The following is a 26,867-nucleotide window of genomic DNA, read 5'->3' on the forward strand; positions in this document are numbered from 1 at the left end:
GATATGAACGGGGAGAGTAGGGGGGAATATCGGGGAATGGAGATGAGAGATATTGGATGCAGGAACAAGAAAAAAAAATTAAACCATGTCGGGGCAGAAAAAGGCGGTGAGATGGGTGTTCCTAAACGGGCGACCGCCTCCGTTTCTGCTGCGGAGTAGATAAGCCGGAGATCAACCCCCCATCTATCAACGTCTCCATGCATCACCATGTATGCGCAGCGCCCCCTGGCCTATGCGCCGACGCCCTACAGCTATACCCCTAATCCTGCTCGGTCGGCATCCATCAATCTCGATGAGGTATGTTGCGGTGTCTGGCGGGGCGTTTGCGGGGCTATTGGCTAACTGTACCAGGAAGTCAAGCTAGCCTCCAGCTCCGCGGATCGCGATCTCTATGAGTCTCTGGCCGAGATCTACAGCATTATTGTGACCTTGGATGGTCTCGAGAAGGCTTATATCAAAGATGTTGTTACCGAAGCAGAGTACACCGAAACGTGTACCCGGTTATTGAAACAGTACAAGTCCAGTCTTGGTGATGACAGCGTCGCGCGCGAATTCGTTGACTTGGAAACCTTCAAGCGTACCTGGGGGGTGAGCGTCTTTCCATCGTCTGTCTATATGCATATGTTAATTGATCCGCTTGTTCAGTTGGAATGCCCTCGGGCTACGGAACGCCTTCGGATCGGACTTCCTGCCACCGTTGAACAGGCTACGCATGGCACACCCTCTGCTAAGGTGGGCCCCGCGACATCAGGCCCTACGGGCGGTGCCTCGGGCAGTCTCATCTTGGCTGCGACGGAGAACTTTATTACTTTCCTGGACGCGCTGAAATTGAACATGGTGTCGAAGGATGCCCTCCATCCGCTACTGTCTGAGGTGATCCAGTCGGTGAATAAGGTTACCGACGGGGACTTTGAAAACCGGGGCAAAATCATCCAGTGGTTGATTGCATTGAATCAAATGCGTGCGACGGAGGAACTCAGCGAAGAACAGGCTCGGGAGTTGGCTTTCGATATGGAACAGGCGTATCAAGGGTTCAAATCGACGTTGGAATGAGTGGGTTGGGCCATTGTTTCGAGGCTTTGATGTATATATCTAACGTGCATGGATAAGACTGGGATCGGAGTCCGGGTGTTTAGGGGTTTTCATGAAGCGGATGTTCTATTTTGGTTCCCTTGTGCGATCTGCGATTTCTGCTGATTCTCGAATATAACGGACGAGATCTAGATGCATAATCGGTTTTTGCCTTCTTGACTCTCTGTTTGGGCCGCAGTGGATCCGTTCCGCGGAACGCCGCAGTCCCGGCCTTTCCTTTTTGGGCGATCACGACTTTTTTTTCTGCGTCGGCATCGGAAAGCCCCATAGTCGTTTTGCCACGGCTCGGACGCCTATATGAGCGGGTTGAGGACTTCTTCCCCTGCGTAGATAGCACCGACTTCCCTACAGTGAATATCATCTACACTACGGGTCTCCTACAACATGATCAGCGCCGATCCCGACGAGCCTCTCCACGGTATGCCCGCTCCAACTGCCTCCCCTGACTGATTTGCGCGATAGGGGAACTGATAAGCAGAGTCGCAGTCCTCGACCTCCCCCAGGTCCATACCAAACCATCCGGGACTGAAATCATACGAGCTCTCGACCTCCTGGCCATCAAACCGCGGAGTTTCAGCTCCAATGCCCAGGAAGCGGTGAAAAGGCCCGCCGTTCAACCGGCGGGGGTCACTCGTTATCTGACATCGTTCATCTCCAGTTCTCTCTCGTGGCTGGAAACCGATGAGCTTCGGGAAGCTGTATGGGACGCGGCCGCAGCTCGATTGAGCGAACGTTCAGGCCGATCCGGTAAGTCGAGCGGTTCCTGCATGGTGGCTGTAGTTCTCCTGGCCCACGCAGGCTGACGTTCGTGTGATTCTTCAAATAGCAATGCCAGCTATGTCCCGCGTCTTTGCAATCCCAAGCCCATGGGGCGAAGAACTTACCCTGACACTCCACGAGCCATCCTTGACGGCCGACAACCTGGGAATGAAAACCTGGGTCTCTTCGTACCTCCTCTCTCGGCGCCTCCACTCTCTCCTTGATTCCACCCCGCAACTTGTGCCCTCCACATCCACCACCCACAAGGCCGACCGGACGCTCCGCGCCCTGGAGTTGGGAGCAGGCACAGGCCTTGTCGGCCTGTCCTTCGCAGCCATTCGCGGCTCCTCCGCCTCGATCCACCTCACGGATCTGCCGGATATCGTGCCGAACCTATCTCACAACACCGCTTTGAACGTAGAACTCATGAAGAAGACTGGCGCGACGGTGACGACGGGAGTCCTGGACTGGTCTGTCGCACCTACTCCCCTCCCCACACCGGCGGAACAGTACGACGTTATCCTCGCAGCCGACCCGCTCTACTCACCCAATCATCCGAAATGGCTGGTCGATACCATCACGCACTGGCTGAGTCGGGGTCTTGATGCACGGGTCGTGCTTGAGATGCCTCTCCGGGATGCGTATTTGCCGCAAGTGCAAGAACTGCGGGAGCGGATGGGAAAATTAGGCCTCGCAGTTGTCGATGAGGGAGAGGAGATCGGGTACGATGATTGGGAGACGGCGGACGGGGGTGCGCTCGCTGTCCGATGCTGGTGGTCGGTCTGGGGATGGAGCGAGAAGCTCTAGCGATTCCAGGGCAGATCACTGATTGCGTCTGATCATGATCCACGATGTCACGAAAATACACGATACACGAACGATGATAGAAGCGCATGCATAGCAATAGAGTTGAATGCCATTACTATACTGTTCATCGTTAGTAGTATAGGCTATTGGCAGGAGAGTAAAATATGCTTTGTGGACATAAGAATAGTCCCGCGTCAAGATATTAAAAGCCATATAGATGTATCAGATATTAAAGATCTTTGATCCGCGGCGTAAGAGCCACTTCGTGAGTGAGTAATTCGAGAAGAGAGTCGAGACCTACGCTCGCATTTCTCCTCCCTGCTCACGTGCCCTACGACCTATGACGTTATGGACATTGAAACCTCTACAAATGTCAACAAACATCAACATAACAAAACGGAATTCCTTCTAGCATATTCGAACTGGCTTGAATTGACAATTATGTTAAATAACCCTGAAGGAGACGCCGCCGAAGCCCTCGTGTGCGCGCAGAGTGCTGCTGTCGACGAGTTCGAGCCCACTAGTGGCAGCATCAATCGACTTGTTGACCACCACAATATCCATCGAGCCTACTAGCTTGCCCTCGACAACTTCAACCTTGAGCTGGTCGCCTTCACTGCTGATATCAATGACAGTCTTGAACCCACAGGGGCTCTCATGGTCGGCGATCTTCGCTGTTGTCCGCATTCCCTGCACCCAGTTCACCAACAGCCTCACATCCTTGCCCCAGTCATATACCACACTGTCATTGATTGCGTTCTTACTCTGGAAAACCGATGATCCAGGTCTTAATAAGACCGGCGAGGAGAAGTAGTCATGCTCTTCGGTGATATAGCCGCCTCCCGTCCGCATTTTCTGGTCAATGATACCATACCAGTCTCCCTTAGGGAGATAATATTGCACTCTGCCCTCGGTATTAAAGATCGGAGCAACAAAGATGCTGTCACCGAGGAAGTACTCCGTGTCTTGATACCAAGCCATAGGATCCTCGGGGTATTCAAGGAACAAAGCGCGCAGCATAGGAACGCCTGTTTGGTGCGTTTGAATGGCACTGGAGTAAAGGTAAGGCATGAGGGAGTGCTTGAGCTGAACGAAATGTTTCAGGACCTTGTCAGCCTCGCCAGTCTCGTCAATTAGCCAAGGAACCTGGTTGCCATTGTTAGTCTATGCAAAAAGTCGAGCGTTGCACTAGTCAGACCAAGGACTCACCCGGAAGCTGCCACTGCCGTGTAATCTGGAGTGGCTGGATAGTAGTCCAAAAGCAATCCATCTCTTGAATAACCCGGGGTCAGGTTTGCCTTCGAACCCGCCGATATCATGGGCCCAGTAGCCAAACCCGGACAGTGCAAGACTCAGGCCACCACGCAGCGTCTCGGCCATTGCTTCAAAGGTGCTGTATGGGTCGCCGCCCCAGTGTACGGGGAAGCGTTGGCACCCTGCGGTGGCGGAGCGTGCGAAAAGGGCGGCCTTGTGCTCGCCGAAATTCTTCGCAAGGACCTCAAACGTGACCTTGTTGTAAAGGAAGGCGTAGTAGTTGTGCATTTTCTCGGGGCTGGATCCGTCGTGATAGACAACATCGCCCGTGGGAATCCGCTCACCGAAGTCGGTCTGCAAGGAAATTGATGAGAAGAGGCTCGGATACTGTCACAAAAAGGGCGTGTTACCTTGAAGGAATCTACTCCCATGTCGACGAGGGCCTGCAGTTTGTCCTGGTACCACTTGCAGGCGTCGGGGTTGGTAAAGTCGATGAAACCCATTCCGGCTTGCTGGATAGAGATTTGGTTAGCCTCAGGGAGGACTCTGAAACTCGGCATCGGGACATACCCAGAAATCATACTGCCACACACTTCCGTCGGACTTCTTAATGAAGTAACCTTTGTCGGCAGCTTCGTCGAAGATTGCGCTCTCCTGGGCGATGTATGGGTTGATCCAAACGCAGATCTATGTGATTGGAGTGCATTACACATTAGCTTCCACAGTGTCACCAGTCAATCGACAATTATAGGGGCATACTCACATGAATCCCGCGATCCTTGATTCTTGCCAATTGCCCCTTTGCGTCTGGGAAATATTCCTTGTCGAACTCATAATCGCACCATTTGAACGCCGGCATCCAGAAGCAATCAAAATGGAACACGCTGACCGGGATGTCTCTCTCCTTCATCCCGTCAAGGAAAGAGGTAACAGTGCCTTCGTCATATTCCGTCGTGAAACTGGTACTGAGCCAGAGTCCAAAGGTCCATGCAGGTGGGAGCGCTGGTTTTCCGGTGATTGTGGTGTATCTTTCGACAATCGACTTAGGGTCTGGTCCGTAAATCAGGTACATGGCGAGGGACTCTCCTGGCACAGAGATATTGACCCGGGTTGTCCGTTCCGACTGGATTTCGAGCGAAATGAAATTCGAAGTGGGAATGAACACGCCATATCCAGCAGAGGTGATGAAGAAGGGGATGTTCTTGTAAGTGAGTTCGGAGCCAGTGCCGCCGTCCTCATTCCAAATCTCGACGCTCTAAAGAGAATTCCATCAGCAGATGATTCTACAAATTCTAATTGGGAAGGGTATCTACCTGGCCATTCTTGATGAAAGGTCCGAATCGCTCACCAAGTCCATAGACTTTGTCCCCGACTCCAAGTTGTAGTTGATATGTCACCCATCTTTGACCTTTATTGGGGTCGAGATAATTGGCGCGAGGATGCAGGGCAGTGGTTCCTTGCTTGATATAGCCAACTGAACGCCAGCCTAGCCTCGTGAGAAGCTTCTCATGCGCACTGAAGCTAATATCGAAGGATTTTGGTCTTGTGTCCACCGTCGCAGAGATAACACCAGTCTGGAGCTTCAAGCTGTCGGGGGACTTGGTTGTTTCAACGTTGGTTGCACGGTTCACTTTTTCTTCCTGGAAACAGTTCAAAGTGCGGGCCCTTGGGTCACGCTCTTTTGCTTTGTCCAGTGGGTAGATGACAGATGCAAAACGTTGTCAATTGGCGAACTGAGGGAATGCGTCAACGTCGGGGTTGTTCAATGTATCGCCTCGAAAGTTGATCGGCTTGGATGACTACCACGATCGTTAGCTTTGTGACATTCGCATGTCTCAGGAATCTCTCACAGTCACAAAGTGAAGGCTGTCTCCGCGGGTCTCGGCTTTGACAGTCTCAACTGCCCAGTCAAGAAGAGTATCTGGCGCCGGATGCCAGCAGCCGTGAGAGAACTTCACCATGGTGCTGTACTTGGCTCGAAGGATGAGTTGCAGGAGTGCCGGCTACCTACGGAGTCGACCTCGACGCTTTATACAACCTCGTGGAGCTTCTTGTCGAGATAGGTAGTCAGTGTCGGAACCCGCCGACTACTACATCCAGCAATCCGAGCAATTTAGGCTCCCGGATATATCCCGCGATCCTTTGACAGTCTCTTCGACGTCCCAAAGATAGTATATCTTGATTTTTTATCCCGGATATCCCCCTCTCTTTCCCACGCCAAGGCCGAGGGATCGCACCAGCGTGGGGGTTGATGTCGGACCATATCCGCCATCGGTAGCAGTCTGCACGACGGATTCGCCAAATCGACTAAAGATGTATCCAGCCGTTTGGTGAATGACTGGGAGGCGTCGGATATCTAGCCCGTTTGGGGGTTTAGCCTGCCCTCAATTCTTGGATCTTCCCCACGGGGCGCTGGTATACTGTTCTTTGTCTCGGCTTTTATGCAGGGTCTGAGTCTAAGGAATCAGGCTGATTTGGATGAGAAGCAGTAAAAACTTGTTATATAGCAAATGCCAGGATGCAAGGGTGGTCAGCTATGCCCTCTTGTGTTCACGTTGAACTCGGCATATCCCTCCCATGATGACCACCTCGAACCACAAGAGCATCAACGCCTACACATGGGGCTGTGGACTTTTTGCCGCGGTAAGTAGAGACATACAGGTATTTAGTGCCCGAACTGCTGCTCATCGTTCCCTTCCATGCCTCTAGGTTGGCTCCTTGTTGTATGGTATCGATTCGGGTATTGTTTCTACAGTCATAACGCAGCCTACCTTTCTGGAGTACTTTGCTCCATTTGATCGTGAGCTCCCTGTCCACTTGCTTCCATTGTTGAGTGTCTTGGCCTGCGTGTGTGATCTAACCCCGCACAACAGCGAGCATCAAGGGTGCGGTGGTCAGTACATTCGGCGCCGGTTCGGTGTTCGGCGTCTTCTTTGCAGGATGGAGTGCAGACTTCTTGGGCAAGTACAGCTGTCTGATTCACTACATGGATCGAATATCAGCTAACACCTCCTAGGACGTAGGAAGACTATTGCTATTGGCGCGGTCATTGCCTTGCTTGGTGGTATCATCCAAGCCGCTGCAGTTCATGTCGGCATGCTCATAGCTGGGCGCATCGTTGGTGGTTTCGCAGTCGGAATTATGAGTACGTTCCTTACCTTCATACATGGCATGTCTTCTAATGTGGTCTAGATATGACTATTCCCATCTATAACTCGGAGATTGCCCCATCACACAAAAGAGGTCTAATCGCTGGATTGCACGCACAATTCGTCGGCGTTGGATTCGCCGTGGCTAACGTACGTTGAGTCTTGCCTTCTCTGACTATTTGCTAATTATCATGAATGATTCGGGGTGCTAAAATTAACTTAGTGGGTTGGGTTTGGCTGTTCCTATGCAACGGGCGAATTTCAATGGCGTTTCCAGCTGGCGTTCCGTAAGACATTCCAGTCCCTGTAAGCTAGGATTTGCCCTGACCTTTACATCTAGAATGTCTGCCAGCTCTTATTGTCCTAGCTGGAATCTTCTGGCTTCCATACTCGCCTCGTTGGCTTCTTGAGAAAGAACGTGACGATGAGGCTCTTGCAGTGATCAGGCGTCTGAACGGGCACAAAGGTCAAGACGATGCTTTTATTCAAGCAGAGTTCTATCAGATGCGTGAGCAATTGCGTTTTGAGAAGAGTCAACATGTGGCTGGATGGGGAGAACTGTTTACACGGCCCAGCCACCGCAAGCGCCTTATCCTCGCAGTCCTTGTCCAGGCGTTCACTCAACTCTCGGGTATCAACGTGATCAACTACTACCAGACGGACCTGTACAAGGGACTTGGAATGGTTGGACACAATGTCACATTACTTGCAGGGTACGGAAATGCATTCTCTCCTGTTGACTCTGACTTTACTGACGGCTGGTCAGTATCTATGGACTCGTTGGTCCACTTGCAAACCTCGTGTGTCTGTACTATGTCGATTCATGGGGTCGTAGAAAGACCCTTTGGATCACTGGTATCATCATGGCGATGGACATGGCGCTGGTCATGGGTCTCTCCGGGGGGTTCAACCACACTGACAACACAGTGGCCAAAGGGTTCACCATTGCCTTTATCTTCTGCTTCTCCATGATGTAAGTGACCAAACCGGATACAGACTGAAAGAATCCTTCCGGGTGAGTGGAAGATCGTTTCAGTCTGCAGATGGTGCTTGGTTCTGTTCATGGACTCGGCTCACACATTCCTTAGTTACTCGCTTGGATACAACAGCATCCACTATATTTATGTCCCCGAGATCATGAGCATGGCGATCCGCGCCCGTGGTTCGTCCATCGCCATCGTGTGCAACGTGCTGATCAACATCATCTTCAATCAGATCTCTCCCATCGCATTCGCCGAAGTGGAATACAAATACTACGCGCTGTTTATCTGCACGAATCTTGTTGGCGCAGTGACAGTGTTCTTCTTCTTCCCTGAAACAAAGGGCAAGTCCCTGGAGGAAATTGGTCGTATCTTCGGTGATGAGGTCGTCGTGGGAGACTTGGACGAGGTACGTGAGAAGATCGAGGCCGCTGAAGGTGAAATGGCGGAACACATTGAGGAGCGAAAGTGATTGTTTCGTCAGCACCGGCGGAAAAGATCGAAGAACGTGAAAGAGGCCTGAGGGAAATTTCAATACTGCTATTACACGAAGATTATGTCCTGTGATTGCAGCTAATGTTGAACGGGATTCGGTGTTCCTATGTACCGATCCCCGTCCAGCTCGTATTCTTCTCTTACTCTCCCCCTCTGAAGCCCCTCTTCCACCGGACTTCCAACTCCACAAGTCCTAAAGTTACATGCTACGATGGATGGTCGAGTGCCTAGTCCGGTGAATCAGGTAGTGAATACTTCCTCGATTTATAATCATTCTCAAGTCTTAACATATCGTCTCACTGGGGCGTTCTATACTTCGTTATCTGTTCACAACGTGCTACTTTTGATGCCGATGCCGACTTCCCCAAAGACTAGCTACGTGATTACTAGACACTAAAAGATACAAGGATCAACAGCACCCACGGAGTTCGGGCTCTGCTCAGACCGATCCCAAGCTCAAGCCGTCAGCACTCTTCATTTACCTATCTTATAAGTGAAACCGGCCCATCATGCCAACAAGGGGTAGCCATGTTGCCATGTCACCAGCCGTTCACATTGACCATAGTCACAGAACGACAGACCACTCTAGCATACTAACATCATCTGCCAGATTCCCGCCTGACTGTGATATATGCCAGACGTACCTGCCACTATACCCCTGCGGAGGGTCTCAGAATCCTCCGCATCCAACGACAATGAACCGAGCTCTAAGGAGCCCTCAATATCCAACGACCGAAATGTGACCTTGTCGCAGTCTAGTACCTCATTGGAAGATAATAAAACAGCGGGAGATGAAAAAGCACCCGTTCATCAAGAGATGGAACAGGACGACGTGAATACGCAAGATGTTTCCGGCAGCCAGGAGGCACCCGGCACCACAGATGAGAGCGAGTATATCTCCGGGATGAAGCGATATTCCCTTATGGCATCATTAGTCTTGTGTTTCTTTTTGATTATGCTCGACATAGCGATTGTTTCAACGGTATGCTCCCAGCAAAGGAGCTGTAAAGGCCGATAAACACAAGCTGATCGGTCTCTCAGGCAGTTCCAAAAATCACCAGCCAGTTCCACTCGCTCGGAGATGTGGGCTGGTATGGTAGTGCATACCAACTATCATGGTAAGCTGCAGACGGTGTTTTGTATCACTGTTTAGTTTCTGACTCCCAGCAAAGTGCTGCTCTCCTTCCCCTAGCTGGGAAGGTGTATTCCAATTTCAAACCAAAGGTGCCATACTCGTCTGGGAGTGTCTCGGCAAGATCGTTTCGCTAACACATAGCTCGTCAGTACACCTTTCTCGCTTACTTCGGAATCTTCGAGTTGGGTTCGCTTCTCTGCGCTGTGGCTGTCTCGTCCAAAATGCTCATCGTGGGGAGAGCTGTCGCTGGGATAGGAAGCTCTGGTCTCCTCAATGGCGGTCTTACCATTGCCTCTGCGGCCGTCCCCTTACACCAACGACCCAAGTATTTCGGCATTATGATGGGCATATCTCAGATGGGGATCGTCTGTGGACCGCTCCTGGGCGGAGCGTTCACTTCGTATGTCACTTGGCGATGGTGTATGTCTGTCAACACCCGGATGACTACCAAGTCAACAAAGCTGAATCGACAATAATTCTCCAGGTTTCTATATCAACCTCCCGATCGGCGCCGTCGTCGCTGTCCTGCTATGGATTGTCGAAATTCCCTCCACGGTCAAACCACGGGCTCTGTCGGTGTTGGAAATCATCAGAACCAAGCTCGATCTCTTTGGGTTCGTGCTCTTTGCCCCAGCAGCGATCCAGTTCTTCCTCGCGCTGGACGAGGGGGGCCGACAGTACGCATGGAATAGCTCAGTGATCATTGGCCTCTTCTGTGGTGCCGGGGCAATGATCATCCTGTTTGTCATCTGGGAATGGCGCCAAGGCGACAATGCAATGATCCCCTTTTCGGTCATCAAGCTCCTCCCAGTTTGGTCGTCCTGTGTGGCGATGATGCTCTTCTTTGGGTGTCTTCAGATGACGGCTTACTATCTTCCCATCTATTTCCAGACCGTGAAGCTGGCCACGCCAATGCTGAGTGGGGTGTATACTCTACCGAATATCCTCGGCCAGCTCATATTTGCCGTGATAGGTGGGATAGGCAGTGCGTATTCTTTCTCACTCTTTGACGCCACTCTGTCTAACCTATGGAACAGTCGGTCGGCTGGGTTACTATCTCCCATTTATACTTGCCAGCTCCATTCTCATGTCCATCGCCAACGGTCTTCTGTCGACACTGTCGCCCAGCACCTCCACAGCGAAATGGGTAGGGTATCAGATCCTCCTCGGTGTCGGCCGCGGCCTCGGGACGCAAACCAGCATTATCGCCGTTCAGAACACCATCGCCCCTGCCATGATCCCCGTCGCTATGGCCATGATATCATTCAGCCAGACGTTCGGCGGCTCGATCTACCTAGCTATTGCCCAGACTATTCTCACCAACAGCCTGTCGAGCGCCCTTAAGAAGCACCCAGACATCGATGTGGCAGCTGTGATTGCGGCCGGGGCCTCCCCGTCCGGTGTTGTACAGGCTGCCGATGGCGATCCGGCAAAACTAGCAAAGATTCTGGCCGCGTACGCGAAGAGTGTGGATAACACTTTTTATCTGGCAGCCGGCTCGACGGCGTTGATTTTCTTTGTTGCCTGGGGCATGGGCATGAAAGATATTCGTAAAAAGGACAAGACGATTGAGCCAAACGCGGACGAAGAGAAGGGGACTGTTTAGACATTGCTCTTAGATCGTTCTTGTACTGCGATATGGCGAAACCTCCGCTCGATCGTGCAAATCCAGCCTAAACTAGATGCCTGTTCTCCCACCATGAGATTGAGCTCGGCTATCCGAGTTTGTTCGCGGTATAACGCCATCCGTGTTGAAAATGGCATTATTAGAGGAGCCCACTCGGACAACCGCCGAAAATACAAGACGGCTTCTCCCGACAAGGTTACATCGTTATGCGCGATAAGATGCTGAGGGGACAAGCAATCGCCAAGGATCGTCAGTGGCCTCTGCACGATAGATGCGATATGCAGGCCGTGGGTTATCGTTGGAGGGATCTATCTCACGACCTGCACAATCATTCATTAGAACGTCTCAATGTTCCAGAAGAAACAATTTAGTACTTCGGAGTACACGATCTGGGTCCATGCATGGCGAACCACGCTATCATCGCCCTAAAACCAACCATGCTTGTGCCGCCATTAAGCCGGGCTATCGCATCATGTGGATAGCTAATTGATGATGGCCAGTGTAACGTTGGATGCACCTCGCGCGACCGGAGCTGTCTTGACGCAAGGACTCGATCGTGTCGCAAAGGTCCATATATTACCCTCCGGCCCATATCTAACCGGCCCAGTTCTCCTTCAGATTCGCACTCCTTGGGCCGCTACCAAAGACATTCAATTTTTACCGTGCGAATCATCGATTCTCCGGTCGCAAGATGCCACATCAAGCCGAAGGACAGATATCGAAGACGGCCTCGGGTGTAAAAGCAAGCACGGTGACGGAAGAGCCGATAGCAACGCCTGGATATGAGAAGACTGAAGTAGACGAACCGGATACCTTGAGATCGCAGTCCCATGACGGTGTGCAATATGTCAAGGGGCATCCTGTTGTTCGAAACGGTAGGGCAGCCGTGTACTCGCATATCTTTTGCACATTCTAACTAACACCTTGAAGGCGTTGATGTCTCCAACTTTATCATCTCAGATAGAGACGATGGCGATCCAGCCTTGACCTTCCGCTCTATTGTTCTGGGCTCCATCTTCACAGCCCTTTCGAGTGTCATTACCATGCTCTACGTCTTCAAACCGTACCAAGTCCAGGTTTCTCCGGTCTTCATACAACGTGAGAAATCCATGCCCATCATGCTTTAACGCTATACACCTTCTAACCAGACAGCTTCCAGTTCTGGTGTTTCTCTTTGGAAAAACATGGGCTATGATCACGCCTCGTCCAGAGAAGTCCAAATGGAAATGGCTCCAAACTACCCTCCGCTTTCTCAATTTCGGTCAGCACTTCGGCATCAAAGAGCATGTCGTCGCAGCTTTAATCGCATCATCCGGTAACAACGGCTTGTCGGGCGTTGAGGTTTACGCTGTCGAAAGACTGTTCTACAACATCGGCGTGAATGCAACAACCGCCGTCCTGTCTACCTTCTCGATATCATTGTGTGGATTTGTCCTGGCAGGCTTACTCCGGCCGCTCATTGTCTATCCGGCCGAAATGGTCTACTGGTCGACGCTGCCTCAAGTGGTGCTCTATCAGAATCTTCACTTTGACCCCAAAGCCAACAAATCTCGCCTCATCAAGTTCGGTTGGGCTCTTGCATTTGCGGCAGTGTGGGAGCTCTTTCCCGCGTACATGGTGACCTGGTTTGGAGGCATCTCTATCTTCTGTCTGGCCTCGATGAAGGCACCGAAACATATTCGGACCGTGTTCACCACGATATTTGGAGGAGCCTCGTCCAATGAGGGAATGGGGCTATTGAACTTTTCCCTAGACTGGCAGTACATCCAGAGCACATATCTCTCCTTGCCATTCAAACAGCAGGTCAACACGTGGATTGGGTATGTTATCTGGTATGTCGTCATGCTCGGGCTGTTCTACGGCAACGCGTGGGATGCGAAAAGGTTCCCCTTCATGTCGACGTCTCTCTTCTTGAGTAGTGGAGAAAAGTTCTCCGCGACGTCTATTGTGAATAGCAAAGGCACGGTCGACTTTTCCAAACTCAAAGACGTCGGTCTACCCTATCTTACCTCCAGCACTGTCTGGGGTTATCTGACGCAGAATCTGGCGATCGGCGCATTGATCACCCACGTTGCCATTTTCTACGGCAAGGACATGGTCCTCGCATGGAAGCAGGCCAGGAGCAGAGCCCAGCCAGACCGCCATTATCAGGGCATGCTGAAGTACAAGGAAGTGCCACTCTGGTGGTACCTAGTTCTGTTCGTCCTAGCTTTCCTCGCCGGGTTGATCGTAAACATCAAGGGGCAAACGACGCTGCCGGTATGGGGCTACATCATTGCTCTGCTTCTGGGAGCTTTTATCAGCCCATTCTCCTGCATCCTCTACGGTCTTTACGGGACTGGTATTGCAACCAACCAACTCTCCAAGATGGTCGCCGGGGCCCTCCACCCCGGCCGACCCCTTGCCGGTCTGTACTTCGCCAGCTGGTCGCACCAAGTCATTCTTCTATCCGTCAACCTGTCAAACTGGCTTAAGGTCGGCCAGTACACCAAAGTGCCGCATCGCATCATGTTCGCCACCCAAATATATGGAACTCTCCTAGGTGCAGCGCTGAACTATGTCGTGATGACCACAATCGTCACCAACCAGCGCGAAATCCTTCTCGATCCCATTGGGAATAATGTCTGGAGCGGATCAACCGTGCAATCCCTCAACTCACAGGCCGTCACATGGTCGCTCGCAAAGGAAGTATACGGTGTCAACGGCCGATACGTGGTCGTGCCCCTGGGTCTAGTCATCGGCCTTGCCCTCCCGTTTCTGCATTGGGGTTTGATAAAGTTATTTCCGCGGATTCGACAATGGCCGCTGAACACGGCGATTATCACGTCATATGCTGGGCAGGTGTACTTTGGAAATACGTCGTGGATCTGGTCTTCGATTGCTGTTGGCGTGTTTTCTCAGGTTTGGCTCAGACGGCGGATGCCGAAGATCTACAACGACTATAATTATCTGATTGGGGCTGCACTCGACGGTGGATCGCAGCTTATCGTGTTTATTTTGTCTTTTGCCGTGCTCGGTGCAAGTGGCACAGAACGTCCGTTCCCGACTTGGTGGGGGAACCCAGATGGTAATCCAGATCATTGCTTATAGTTATCTTGTGGGATTAGACCCGCCTGGTCAGTGGATTTTGGGATTTAGATTTTTACGTGGAATATCAAGTTAGATGCCATGCCTTTCAACCAAACTATCCCGGACGATTTACTCAAGCTCCAGTCTAATTCTCATTTCAATGAGGGCCTTCAGTCCCATACATAGACTCATTTACCGTCCATTTGCGTGTGAGACGCGCAATACCTACTAGGCACCTAGTCCCCGACGCGAGGATGGCGTATAAAGCCTCCCGGGTGATGCAACCCGCATAGACAGACACTTCCATCACAGCCCAACGGCGGTTTCTTCTTTATACACAGATAGCATTGGTTCGATATGACGTTCTATATCGTAAACAAAGCTAGCTACTAGTTAGAGCACCAGCCAAGGACGCCGTCCGGTGAGGAGATACAGGTCCTACAGGTTCTCTAACCATGATCCCATTACTCCGCTCTGTCACGACATAGGAGTACTATAGTGCTATATATTCACCACAATCACAGACATGGGGGCTTCTTGTGCATACAGACCTCCTTGAATATCCGAGGCATCCCTTCTTCCCCCCCCCCCCCCCCCGCGGAAACCTGACTGTGGACGAATCCCAGTCGGTGCAGGTTTCTGCTAACGAAACGGGGACTTCCCCCAGCGGCAGCATCCTGGGTGCTACTGGACACCAACGACAAAAGCGCAATCATGGGGGATACAGTACCTTTTAGGGAACAGAGAACTACCGCTTCTACCGTCCCATTGACAGCTATGAAGGCATTCACCGCTGGGACCCGGAGTTTCAATGGACAGAGAAAGAGGAGCAGAAGATTGTCCGAAAAGTAGGATACTCTCGTGGATACCAGACATCAGCGTCTAACAGCGCCGGGTAAGATTGACGCGCGAGTCTGCACATTTGCCTGCGTGACCTTTTTCGCATTGCAGCTTGATCGGGGAAACGTCTCACAGGCGCTGGCGAGCACCCTCCTGCAAGACTTGAAGATGACAAGTAATGACTACAATCTGGGTCAGACCATCTTCCTCGTGTGCTTCCTGCTGGCGGAGCTGCCATCCCAGTTGATGTCCAAGCGGGTCGGACCCGATCGCTGGATCCCTCTTCAGATGGTCGCTTGGAGCTTGGTCGCAGCCTGTCAGGCGTTTCTGAAGAACAGAGGGTCGTATTTTGCCTGTCGTGCGCTGCTGGGCCTTCTGGAGGGTGGTTTGTAAGTGGCAAGATGTATACGTGCCCAATGCTTTGATCTAAACTGACAGCCTCCAGTATCCCCGACACGATCCTCTTTCTCTCCTTCTTCTACAAGTCCAAGGAACTCCCCAAGCGCCTAGCCTGCTTCTGGATCTCCCTCACAATAACAGGCATCATCGGCGCATTCCTGGCATTCGGCTTCCTCCACATCAAAGACTCCACCGGCGGCGGATCCTGGCGCTATCTCTTCGCGTACGAAGGCCTCATCACCGGCGTGATCGGCATCATCGCCGCCTTCTGGATGCCCGCCTCGCCGGTCCAGACCAAGGGCGGCTTCCGCGGCAAAGACGGCTGGTTCACCGAGCACGAGGAAAAGATCATTGTAAACCGCGTTATCCGCGACGACCCCAGCAAGGGAAGCATGCACAACCGCCAGGCCGTCACCCCCAAGCTGCTCTGGGAGTCGCTCAAGGACTACCACATGTGGCCGATCTACATGCTCGGTCTCGTCTGGATGATCCCCACCACGCCCTCCACCAACTACCTCACCCTCCAGCTGCGGTCGCAGGGCTTTTCAACCTTCCAGACGAGCCTTCTGACCATTCCGGCCGCGGTCCTGGCCATCATCACCATGATCGGGATTACGTGGGTTGCGGAGCGCACTGGCCAGCGCTTGCTCTGCGGCGCCTCGGTCGAAGTGTGGAATCTGGTTCTGCTGATTGCGCTGGAGGTCCTTCCCGAGAGGAGCATGCCCTGGCCGCGATGGGTCATTCTCTCGCTTCTTGTTGGCGGGCCGAGCATTCACCCCGTCGTGGTGGCTTTGACCTCGCGCAATGCGGGATCGGTGCGGACGCGGACCGTTGCGTCGGCGCTGTATAACATGTCCGTGCAGCTTAGCAACATTGCGGGCGCAAATGTGGGCTATCTTCCTGTCTTTTTCTGTTCGTTAGATGCAACGCTAACGGGAGCAGGTATACCAAGCGAAAGATGCCCCCTACTATAAACATGGAAACAAGGTGTTGATCGCGTTGGCGGTGGTCAGCATGTTTCTTTTTGTTGCAGCGAAGCTATACTATGATTTCTGTAACCGGTAAGCAACTCAGATCTTGTATGTTGGGATCTTGCTGATGCAGTGTGGCTCAGACGAAACGCCGCCAAATGGAATGCGTTGACAAGCGAACAACGCGAGACGTATTTGCGCGAGAATCCTATTTTAACTAATAAGAGGTAAGCAGCGGTCCAAAGCCCTTTAGAAATTGGCAAGCTCATGTATTCGCCGCAGGATCGATTTCAAATTTGCATTGTGAGATGTCTGAGTGGTATAGCTGTGCGGTTGGGTATGGTTCCGTTTTCAAACCATCAACCTGACATGACATAGGCGACGCTGTATGGAGAGCGTAGAGAGCATCAAAGAAAAGTCAAGCATATACATGGTCTTCACTGCTCTTGTAAGGCTGTAGATACTACCTAGTAGTGAAGCAGATGGTGTATACAAAGTATGAGCAGCTCACGTGCATGCGCCCTATGACGCCATACCTGAACGGTTCCTTATCAGCGGGTCCAGCAACAACACCGCATTCGCCTCATCTTCGACTATCTGCGAATACATCCAGCTGCACAGTTCCTCGCATCTACACCACATTATATCTCAGATTCGCCAACTCCAACCATGGTAATCGGTCTCCTCGCAATCACCGCCATCCCCACGGTAACAGGCACCTCGCTGGGAGTCAGCGAACAGCGCAAAGCCAACCAGCGCAAAGACGACGAGCGGCGCATGGCCAAATTCCACATCGACGCCAGCTCCCGCGGCGAAACAGAAGACGACGCTGCCATACACGGGAAGCGAGTTGTATTAAGAGATAGTAAGGTGAGCACCGTCGCATTATCATATTCGCACTCTGTCAACTACTGACCCGCGACAGGTGTATCTGGATCATCCCCACCCCTCCCACCGCAGAACTCCTTCCCACACAGCGCAGGCGTTCTACATCGACTACCCCGAGCTCGAGGAGACGAAACACCTCAAGCGCGGGCTCGGCCTCGTGACGACGATCTCGGATGACCCGCCGATGCTGAACTGGATCTACGCGGACAAGGACACGCACGAGCTCAAGTACGGGAACCGGTCGCAGAGCGTGGCGCATGTGGTCGGGCCGTGGGACTGGGCGGACGAGGAGAAGACGGTCACGCTGGAGCAGAAGCGCGGGTTTGTCGCCGTTGAGGAAGACGATGGCGCGTGGGCGGTGTATTTCGATCGGAGCGGCGACGAGCTAGAAGGGGTGTTGGGGCAGCAGGGGAAACTGGACAATGCGTTTGCACCTGTAAATTTGAAGCGGGTTTTGGTTGAAGAGCCGGCTCAGCCGCAGGGATCGAGCGGGAGTAATAAAAATACGTCTTGAAGATATCATGGGTGTGATGGGAATCGTAAGATTGGTTATGCTTTTTCTTCGTAGCGGGACTCTATATACATGACAAGGTGAGTGATGCAAACCGTGTTTAATCCTCAAGCCCGCTCCAGCTATCGTCGCCGCTGTCTGCCCCTGTTGAGGGGGCCTGCGGCTGGGATTTTCTGTTGCGGCTCGCAGCGATGGCGCCCTTCTTCTTGTTCTCCATCCGTCGCTCATAGCCGCTCTTCGTGCTGATCTTGGCCTGCCGGAACTCCTTGTTGTCTTTGATGCTCTTGAGGTTGGACTGGCGGGCCTTGACGCCGTGCTTCTTGAGCTCCTTCTTGTCCTTCTTGCTTAGGTCGGGCAGAGAATCCAACAGCCACTTCTGCACGGACTTCTCTCCGCCTGCCCCTCGGAGTTTCTCGCTGACGTCGATGATGTTGGCGATGCTTTTCACGTAGGGGATGTCCTCTTTCGTGTAGTATGTCACCGCCACGCCGCCTTCACGGCCCGCGCGGCCGGTCCGACCAACACGATGGACGTAGACGGCTGCAGAGTTCGGGATATCGTAGTTGACGACCCCGTTGATGCCCCGGAAGTCGACACCACGTGCCAATAGATCCGTCGTCACCAGAATCCAGATCTCGCCCTTGCGGAACCCTTTCATGATCTCGGAACGCTGGCTGTCAGAAAGCTCTGAGTGGAGCACGGCGATGCGCGAGGAGCCACCGGCCTCGGGCGGGATATCGTAGAGTAATTCGGAATGGAGCGCAACGGCCCGGGGAATGGTCTGGGTGAAGATCAAGAACGGGGGCCGAAGGTGGACGTCCGTGGCGGTTCGCGCTGTGGGGTGTAGCAGTTGTCGGAGTCCAAGAAGCTTACCCTGCTCCGTGGCAGCATACACGAGCTTGTGTTGGATGTTGGGAATGGCGGAATCCTTCAGGCCGACGACAAGGCGGATTAACGGGTACGACTTTGTCGTGCCGGACAGGTCCTTGCGCTCTTGGATGGTCGACTTGGCCAGATCCTCGACGTTCGACCCCATGGTCGCTGACCAGAGACTGGCCCGGAGCTCGGGGTGTGTACAAGAGCGCCAAATATCGAGAGTCTGTTCGCGGAATAGCGGGTCCAGGAGAACGTCGGCTTCATCGAGAACGATATTTCTCACCAGGGGCAAAGCGGCCAGGGGCTTGGTTCGATTTGCAGACAGCGCGTTGACGAGAAGCAACGGAGTCGTTACGAGGATGTCGCTCTTCGTCACAGGGGCTTTGCCTTTCGTCTTCTTGTCGGTTGTCTGTTCGTCGTCCTCGGAGTCCGAGCCCGAATCCGCACTGTCTTCGTCCAGAACATCCTTCTCATCACTGTCCCCGTCGCCGTCGCGTTCCACAACCTGCATGCCTTTCTTCATCAATGTGATCTTCACCCCAGTCCCCTGAACGAGCTTCCGGCCCTCATTGACAATCTGACTCGCAAGTTCCTTGGTGGGCGCGACAACGACGGCGAAGATGCCCCGTTCATCCGGCTGCTCGTGGTGATGGCGCACAATCTTATTGATGACGGGGATCAAGAACGACAGCGTCTTGCCACTGCCTGTGGGAGCGACAACCAGCAGATCCGGCTCCACCGTCTCCCCCGGTTTCGACGCCTGCTGGACGCTGGAGTCTCCCAGCTGCAGAGGGAGCGTTCCCAGTTGCACCTCCGTCGGCACCGTAAATCCTTGTTCGGCGATGTTTTCCGCGAGCCGGCGGGAAATCTTGTATTTCGTGCGGAGCTCCTTGAACGAGACGAGAGGCTGCGGGAATAGACGTCGGGCTTTCTTCTGCTCCTTCTTCGTCAAAGTCTTCGGTTCCTCCTGCTGCGCTTTGGCCTTCTTCTTCTTTTTCTTCTTGGGTTCTTCCGTCTGCAGCGTTTGCGCGTTCGTCGACTGAATCTGATCCAGATCGCGCAGATCGGTCACCTTGATCTTATGCGCATTCAAAACCGTCCGACGCTGCACCTCATCCATCTCGCTTCCGTCTTCGGAGCCCGAGTCGCCATCCTTGTCGGCCGAGGCTTGCTCTTGGTGTCGTTTCCCCGCGACAGCACCGCCGGTGGAGGCGCGCTTCGCCGAGCTGAAAAAGTCCAAGTCCGCCGCATCCTCGTCCTCAGAGCCTGCATCGTCCGCCCCGTGGCCTCTCTTCCTCTTCTGACCATGTTTCTTCTTTTCCTCTAGGAGCCGGTCCGCCTCGGAGTTGTGGAATAGCTGAGGGTTGGCTGCCTTGCCTGTAGACGGGAGCCGCGAGGTTTGCGCTGCAGAGGTCGCCGCCGCACGGCCGGTTTTCAGGTTCGTCGACCGAGTCAGGAGTTTGAAAGCGTCCATCGCGCACAGCAACAGGGATTTGCGCTTGCGGATAAAGACCGGCGAGACTGAGAACCTTCGCGTGGACAATGGTGGTTGTGGGAGTTGTTGGTTATGGAGGGAAAAAAGTGCATGTCCGTTGCAGAAATTCTTTCCCGCACGGGCCAATCAGCGTTGCGGAAGACGGTTTCTCCTGGTGTCCTCCGAAGTACAACAAAAAATACATACTGAGTACCTTCTGTACTCATGCAATAGTGTGCAATAGTCTATTTCAATTTTTCTAATTGCCGACTATGGAGAAGGAATGCTACAGGATTCTTGGAGTGCTACTAATCGATCCTCCACTTGTTCAAAAAACCATTCTGTGCTTCTAATGGCAACTTCTATTCAACATCATTCGCAACATTCCAACAGTCGAGGTGATAGCCCAGGCATAGACTGGTGCGCAGATATCATCCGTCCCAATATCACATTTTACCTCAGACAACAGTTATATTCCATCGTCTATCATACAGTACAACACGCAACAAAGGAAAAGTAAAGGACAGGTTTGACATGCTCAAAGGCGGTAGATCTAGTGGTGGTGCTCAGCGTGGCCCCGGTAGCCCACGATGTTCATGCGGCCGATCATCTCGCCGACGGTGAAGAAACCAATAACCTCCGCAAGGGTGACACCGGCCAGAGCGATCTCCTTCTTGTTGGCGTTGCGGACGCGAGCGACGATGTTGGACGGGGAGACGACATTGACGTTCTTGAGGGCGGCGGGGTTACGGAGACCGTTGATCAGAGGCTGGAAGTAGGACTGGAAGGTGGCCAGGTTCCTGGAAGGAAGTATTAGTGGGGAGGTCGTTCGCCGGAGAGACGGAAGCGCTTACGGGGGGGTCATGTTCTGGCCACGGAAGACCAACTTTCCGAGCTCGATGCCGACCTTGGTGTAGTAGACAGTAGGGGGTATCATGGCTAGATTTCATCATCGCAAACGGTCAGTCGACACTCTCAAGACATCAACGTAGGAGCGTTGGATAGGGTAACCAGGGGGTTCCGGGGAACTTCAATTGCTTGAAGTAGCAGCTCGCTTCTCTTGTCGAAGCGAGTAGAACGTGGAGGGTTGGACATCAAGCAGGGGCCATCATCTTACAATCAACAAAGGCGATGACTTTTCCGGTCCTTCCACCAATCTTCCGCAGGGCGGCACCGGCGTTCTGAGCGGCACCGGCGATGGCGGGACCCGCGGAGGAGGTGACCTTGGAGAGACCCTCAGAGGCCTTGGAGGCGGCCGAAGAGGCAGTCTCACTGGCCTTGGAGGCAGCCTCGGAGGTGGAGGAGGCGTGCCTGACAGCGGTTCTCCGGACGAGGAACTGCGATTGCCGAAGGACGGCACGGGACGCCGTAGCGGGCATCTTGAAGGCCACTTGAGTGAAGAAACAGGTAGGCGAGGGAGAGAATGACACTGAAAGGCCGGGTGGAGGACAACGGAGTCCAATGGCGGGTTGGTCAAGGGCCAGAGATGCTAGATCGTCGCGCAATTGCAGGACCGAGAATCTGAGATTTGACGCTCGGGAAGTTCAGGGAAATCCGTGTGTCACGTGAGCGCTCGACATCCGGGTTTTGTTTCGCGGATCGGGCCAGTTCCTTACCAGACCTTGACCGAGCCAATTCAATATAAATCGATTCATTGTTTATCAAGTAATCCGAAAGCCAGAATCAGTCGAAAAATACCTGAACAAATCAGTCAAATATTGCATCTTGGAATCAGACGGCAACTTGCTCCGGCAATCACTGGATTAGGTCTAGCGCTCACGTGTCGCTCTGTTGTGTATCCCGTTCAGTACATCTTCATGATCTCTACTATAAAGAATCTTCACGTTTCCATGATGAATTCATCTGATCGAGTGGCCCTGGTCCCGTCTTACTATGGTTTGGTCTCTCTCGTCTCTCTGCAGTGCGATACTCCAGTACGATACTATAGGGGCCCTAACCAGAACCCTACAGAGACCCTCTGTGTTTACCAGGTTAAAATCTCTACTTTTCATCGATCGTTTCTTCCATCTCAGACCACAGAGGCTCATACATGCTAGGCTGTTCACGAAGGTACAAGGTAAACTATATCCAAACATTCATGCTTGCCAGCCTCGCAACCCTTTCCCGGGCAGTTCCACTTAGAAACTCTACCCAGTATACATCAAGCAACAAGCTATAGTTGAGCACGATTCTAAGTCAAAGGAAGAGAACCTTTCAGGTTGTCCTTACAATACTGCTGGATAAAATCGGATAAATGTGTCGTGAAATCCGATGTTCCGGGCCTCATAGGTCGACCATTGACAATGGATATATACATGTCCCAACAGGTGTTTTCATGATGATATATATTTGCAGCTCATTTGAATTTTTCTGGCACCAGAACCATTGATCTCTAGACCAACCATTTATGGGACTGATAGCAGATCCAGCACGAGTTTCTGTAAGTCTGAATAGGGACCTTTCTTAGCAGAACGCGTAATATACACCAGGATACTTATGCAAGTGCGGTTGATATCAAATCGGGGTAAAGTCGGAACTAGAGAACAAGCTTCTTCGCTTGGACTAGACCCTGATCAACCGAGCTAAGAGCGACTGGAATAGCTGAGACATGAATTCCTAGGACGAGTCGACGATAAAATAAGCTACTTTTTAGAAAGATTTTAGACTCTGGCACGCACGATGTCGACCACAAGGTAGGCCCACCGATCGAGATTACCAGGATCCTGGCCAATATTGTATGCTCAAGGGTGTGATAATGCCAGGTAGATATCCTGATACTCAACTGTCATGATCAAGTGTTGTTCTGCTATAACATGTTGTTTGGATGATGTCGGATAGCACCATTGAGGACAAGTTCCCTTCTGACTTTTTAGTTAAATCTCCTCTCCTTCAATGGACTTTAAACATCCACGAGAGCTGTCTGTATCCTGATAGGAAAGACAACGGACACTTTGCTTTATTCTTCAGGTTTTCTCCTTCTCCTTCCTATCTGAAGTTCATGGTTAGTAGTCCTGACTCCATATTCTTGCTTTGCGTTGTATATTCTATGGCCCTCGAGTAAATAAACTGCTCGATGCGCTCGACGATTAACCAGGTACACGGAATCACCATTGACGAAACTGAATTGCGAGAAGGATCACAAAAGCCGATGAGGGACGCTCCGATCAGACCGGCAATGGTGGAATCGTAGATGGGGAGGATTCTCCACCAAAGACGAGCGGCAAACCCACCGGAGAATTGCCACTCTAGGCGAGGGACCAACAATGAACAAGAGCGGGTAGACATGTGGGTTCCGGGAATAAAAATCTGAATGAAAGGGTAAAACGCTGAGTAAACGGGGATAAGCAGACTGCTAATTAACCGAGCAGAAGGTCCGATCTGTCGACACGCAGACGGAAGATAAGAGTATATATCGGGCCTGGGTCGGTCCATGTTGTTAGTGGGTTATGGCGTCTCTGTTCGGCCTCATATCCGACGGAAGACATCCTCAACATGGCCTCGACTTCTTCCGTAGAACACTATCCAGGTCAGGTACCTAGTGAGATCACCTTCCGTTCAGGCCTGTAGGGGTATCTGACTTTGATTCTTCCGGACTCTGATGTAACCCTCCTGACCAGCTGGAAGAATTCTGCCGCAAGGCGATCCCACCAGCTGCAGAGAAAGGGCGGAATCAAGCGGGGGGAGAGCGCGGGGCAGTCACTGATGCCCGCCGGATAAATGGCCATTCGGGGGTCCCACCCGTCCAGTGTCCCGCAGGAGCATTCGGTATGGATCAATAACGATAATGGTAATAATTTTCCATTATTGTCGTTTTTATTATTTGGTAGGACACTTCGTCAACGATTCTCTGGATCAACCCTCATTTGTCATTGGATTCTTGACAAATCCAGTCGGCCCGGATTTGCGGCGTGGAGCGGCGAGTTTGCGACGGAAGTATAAAGCGCGTGGGATCCCAGCATCTTCCTTCATTCCTCCCACTCCTTCTGCTTCTCTCCTCCTTTCCCTCCTCTTGAACACCTGACAGCCCTGTCCGGATATCCTCTCCTCACACCCGACCACCATGACTAACGCAATTGTCCTCGAGAAGCCCAACATTGGTGTCTACACCAACATCAAGCATGACCTCTGGGTTGCTGAGTCGAAGCCCTCGGTCGAGGAGATCAAGAGTGGCCAGGGATTGAAGGCCGGAGAGGTGACGGTGGAGGTTCGCAGCACTGGAATTTGCGGGTATGAGCTCATTTCCCCAAAGATTTCTGTTGGGTTGTTGCGAGTGAGACTAATCACTGGTGCCCCGACAGATCCGACGTCCATTTCTGGCACGATGGCTGTATCGGTCCCATGATTGTGACCGGCGACCATATTCTGGGCCACGAGTCCGCGGGTCGAGTCCTTGCGGTCGCCCCCGACGTCACCCACCTGAAGCCCGGCGACCGTGTCGCGATCGAGCCCAACATCATCTGCAACGCCTGCGAACCTTGTCTGACGGGCCGCTACAACGGCTGCGAAAGAGTCGCCTTCCTTTCCACCCCTCCCGTGGACGGCTTGTTGCGCCGCTACGTCAACCACCCCGCCATTTGGTGCCACAAGATCGGTGACATGAGCTATGAAGACGGAGCCTTGTTGGAACCCCTCAGTGTGTCGCTGGCGGCCATTGAGCGCAGCGGTCTCCGCCTGGGTGACCCCACCCTCATCACCGGCGCTGGTCCCATCGGTCTGATCACTCTGCTCAGCGCGCGCGCCGCGGGCGCCACCCCGATCGTCATCACTGATATCGACGAGGGCCGTCTGGCTTTCGCCAAGTCTCTGGTCCCTGATGTGCGCACGTACAAGGTCCAGACCAACCTCTCCGCGGAGCAGAATGCCGAGGGCATCATCAACGTGTTCAACGACGGTCAAGGCGCCGGCCCGGACGCTCTCCGGCCTAAGCTGGCGCTCGAGTGCACCGGTGTCGAGAGCAGTGTCGCCTCCGCCATTTGGAGTGTCAAATTCGGGGGAAAGGTGTTCGTCATTGGCGTGGGTAAGAACGAGATGAACATTCCTTTCATGCGCCTGAGCACCCAGGAAATCGACCTCCAGTACCAGTACCGCTACTGCAACACCTGGCCCCGGGCCATCCGGCTGGTGAAGAACGGAGTGATCAACTTGAAGAGTCTGGTGACCCACCGTTACCTGCTGGAGGATGCGCTCAAGGCCTTTGAGACCGCTTCCAACCCCCGGACGGGCGCCATCAAGGTGCAGATCATGAGCTCCGAAGAGGATGTGAAGGCTGCTTCTGCCGGTCAGAAGATCTAAGATTACCCTGCAGTGATGCTCAGCGCATTGCAAGGTGATTGCTTACCTTTGATACCTCTTTGCGATTTTCCTTTGTTTAATTGTCTCGGCATTTTCTTGATGACCGGTGTTTGTTGATCCATGACGTTCCACGTAATGCTTGTGATGATTTGGCTAGAGATGCATGACCGTTGAGAACTATAGATACTCCGGTAGAATTACATTGATTCAAGACGATGATTTCCTAATAGATCGCCTAGGTCAGCCTGACGGTCTGGTTGGGCTCTATCACAAGCCAGGTTACCTTTACCTAAACAGCCACGTATTTGACAGTCGAGATCATAGAGAGGCCGTACGGATGTTCCCAATATTGCAAGAGTCGTCTCTGTACTCCTTACTCCGGAGTACTATTTATAACCACTTCAAGACAAGATTGTAGGGATCTCCCAGCTAACCGGATGATCGACGGTCGGACAAGGGGCTGCATGAGTGACAGGCTGCTAAGATGGTGACATGCAAGATGAGTCTTCGTGCAGTTGCAGGTGGACGGGAGTTCGGATCGTCCTGTTGGGAAGAGATGAAAGATGAATCAAATCTCTTCGTTCTTCCCAATAGATACCTAGGTACCTAAGGTACTTCCAACTCTACCTAAGCCGGTTCAGGAACATTGGCCATACCTTGGGTCCGGGGAAGAGCTAAGCCGAAACGGGATCTGGCTCCTGAGGTGTCTACGGGGCATCCAAACCGAATTCCGACTCAACTCAACTCGGCATCCCTCTTCTTCTTGTCTTCTCCAGACCCCATCTCCTCTTCCATGAATCTGACTCCTTACTTCCAGCTAGACCGGTCTGTGGCTTGGAACTGCAGCCGCCATCACCTAGTCCGCATTCCAATCCTGAATGAGGGGAAGATCCGCGCCCCAAGTCTTGGAAGAGCCAACGGGACTGGCAGATTGCCCGATATTTGACCGACATCATACCCTGGGCGGACCCTGAACTCCCCCACTCCAAGCTCTCGTCCCGACGCCATCCTCCGATCTGAGCTCAGAATTATGTATGCTTCTTCTAGTGTAACTAACCAGCTTCCCTCGCATAAGCCAGACGGCGGAGCATGGCCCATCGCCCCAGGGCCAAGTCGACCAATGTCCGCCCCATACGAATGCCCAGACCCAATTTCCGGTGCTATTCCTCAAGTATGGGGTTTACTTCATCTGACGCAGCGGAGCTCGGTCATACCGTCGTACCATCGTGCGTCACCAGGTGCTCGCTTC

The 26,867-nt window shown here is 52.7% G+C and overlaps 10 protein-coding genes across 10 annotated transcripts; 7 read left to right on the plus strand and 3 right to left on the minus strand.

Annotated features, from left to right (window-relative positions):
• Nucleotides 1–207: 207 nt before the first annotated feature.
• Nucleotides 208–1,053, plus strand: ATEG_05167 (ESCRT-I subunit protein VPS28; the record flags this gene model as incomplete). Its single annotated transcript, XM_001214345.1, has 2 exons — nt 208–297; nt 352–1,053. 2 exons carry the CDS (start codon nt 208–210, stop codon nt 1,051–1,053), a joined length of 792 nt encoding a protein of 263 aa, XP_001214345.1.
• A 423-nt stretch (nt 1,054–1,476) lies between these two features.
• Nucleotides 1,477–2,658, plus strand: ATEG_05168 (S-adenosylmethionine-dependent methyltransferase; the record flags this gene model as incomplete). The annotated part of the gene is made up of 3 exons (XM_001214346.1): nt 1,477–1,510; nt 1,579–1,839; nt 1,919–2,658. The coding sequence occupies 3 exons, from the start codon at nt 1,477–1,479 to the stop codon at nt 2,656–2,658; spliced, it is 1,035 nt and encodes a 344-aa protein (XP_001214346.1).
• A 592-nt stretch (nt 2,659–3,250) lies between these two features.
• Nucleotides 3,251–5,873, minus strand: ATEG_05169 (uncharacterized protein; the record flags this gene model as incomplete). The annotated part of the gene is made up of 7 exons (XM_001214347.1): nt 3,251–3,261; nt 3,423–3,804; nt 3,868–4,266; nt 4,323–4,628; nt 4,676–5,167; nt 5,226–5,552; nt 5,763–5,873. 7 exons carry the CDS (start codon nt 5,871–5,873, stop codon nt 3,251–3,253), a joined length of 2,028 nt encoding a protein of 675 aa, XP_001214347.1.
• A 619-nt stretch (nt 5,874–6,492) lies between these two features.
• Nucleotides 6,493–8,513, plus strand: ATEG_05170 (sugar porter family MFS transporter; the record flags this gene model as incomplete). Its single annotated transcript, XM_001214348.1, has 9 exons — nt 6,493–6,555; nt 6,622–6,712; nt 6,786–6,876; nt 6,936–7,057; nt 7,105–7,211; nt 7,285–7,348; nt 7,402–7,774; nt 7,828–8,034; nt 8,150–8,513. The coding sequence occupies 9 exons, from the start codon at nt 6,493–6,495 to the stop codon at nt 8,511–8,513; spliced, it is 1,482 nt and encodes a 493-aa protein (XP_001214348.1).
• Nucleotides 8,514–9,167: 654 nt separating this feature from the next.
• On the plus strand, nt 9,168–11,277 carry ATEG_05171 (uncharacterized protein; the record flags this gene model as incomplete). The annotated part of the gene is made up of 5 exons (XM_001214349.1): nt 9,168–9,518; nt 9,582–9,654; nt 9,813–10,091; nt 10,156–10,656; nt 10,709–11,277. 5 exons carry the CDS (start codon nt 9,168–9,170, stop codon nt 11,275–11,277), a joined length of 1,773 nt encoding a protein of 590 aa, XP_001214349.1.
• A 513-nt stretch (nt 11,278–11,790) lies between these two features.
• Nucleotides 11,791–14,388, plus strand: ATEG_05172 (OPT family oligopeptide transporter; the record flags this gene model as incomplete). Its single annotated transcript, XM_001214350.1, has 3 exons — nt 11,791–12,034; nt 12,229–12,396; nt 12,458–14,388. The coding sequence occupies 3 exons, from the start codon at nt 11,791–11,793 to the stop codon at nt 14,386–14,388; spliced, it is 2,343 nt and encodes a 780-aa protein (XP_001214350.1).
• A 987-nt stretch (nt 14,389–15,375) lies between these two features.
• ATEG_05173 (uncharacterized protein) lies at nt 15,376–17,492 on the plus strand (the record flags this gene model as incomplete). Its single annotated transcript, XM_001214351.1, has 6 exons — nt 15,376–15,596; nt 15,653–16,421; nt 16,549–16,667; nt 16,721–16,804; nt 16,956–17,025; nt 17,142–17,492. The coding sequence occupies 6 exons, from the start codon at nt 15,376–15,378 to the stop codon at nt 17,490–17,492; spliced, it is 1,614 nt and encodes a 537-aa protein (XP_001214351.1).
• A 584-nt stretch (nt 17,493–18,076) lies between these two features.
• On the minus strand, nt 18,077–20,326 carry rok1 (RNA-dependent ATPase ROK1; the record flags this gene model as incomplete). The annotated part of the gene is made up of 2 exons (XM_001214352.1): nt 18,077–18,810; nt 18,850–20,326. 2 exons carry the CDS (start codon nt 20,324–20,326, stop codon nt 18,077–18,079), a joined length of 2,211 nt encoding a protein of 736 aa, XP_001214352.1.
• A 553-nt stretch (nt 20,327–20,879) lies between these two features.
• ATEG_05175 (F1F0 ATP synthase subunit g) lies at nt 20,880–21,705 on the minus strand (the record flags this gene model as incomplete). Its single annotated transcript, XM_001214353.1, has 3 exons — nt 20,880–21,126; nt 21,181–21,265; nt 21,444–21,705. The coding sequence occupies 3 exons, from the start codon at nt 21,703–21,705 to the stop codon at nt 20,880–20,882; spliced, it is 594 nt and encodes a 197-aa protein (XP_001214353.1).
• Nucleotides 21,706–24,386: 2,681 nt separating this feature from the next.
• On the plus strand, nt 24,387–25,618 carry ATEG_05176 (NAD(P)-dependent alcohol dehydrogenase; the record flags this gene model as incomplete). Its single annotated transcript, XM_001214354.1, has 2 exons — nt 24,387–24,553; nt 24,625–25,618. 2 exons carry the CDS (start codon nt 24,387–24,389, stop codon nt 25,616–25,618), a joined length of 1,161 nt encoding a protein of 386 aa, XP_001214354.1.
• Between the last annotated feature and the right edge of the window lie 1,249 nt (nt 25,619–26,867).

Source organism: Aspergillus terreus, genomic scaffold, assembly GCF_000149615.1.
Source record: "Aspergillus terreus NIH2624 scaffold_7 genomic scaffold, whole genome shotgun sequence".
In the NCBI taxonomy this organism is placed as follows: domain Eukaryota; kingdom Fungi; phylum Ascomycota; class Eurotiomycetes; order Eurotiales; family Aspergillaceae; genus Aspergillus; species Aspergillus terreus.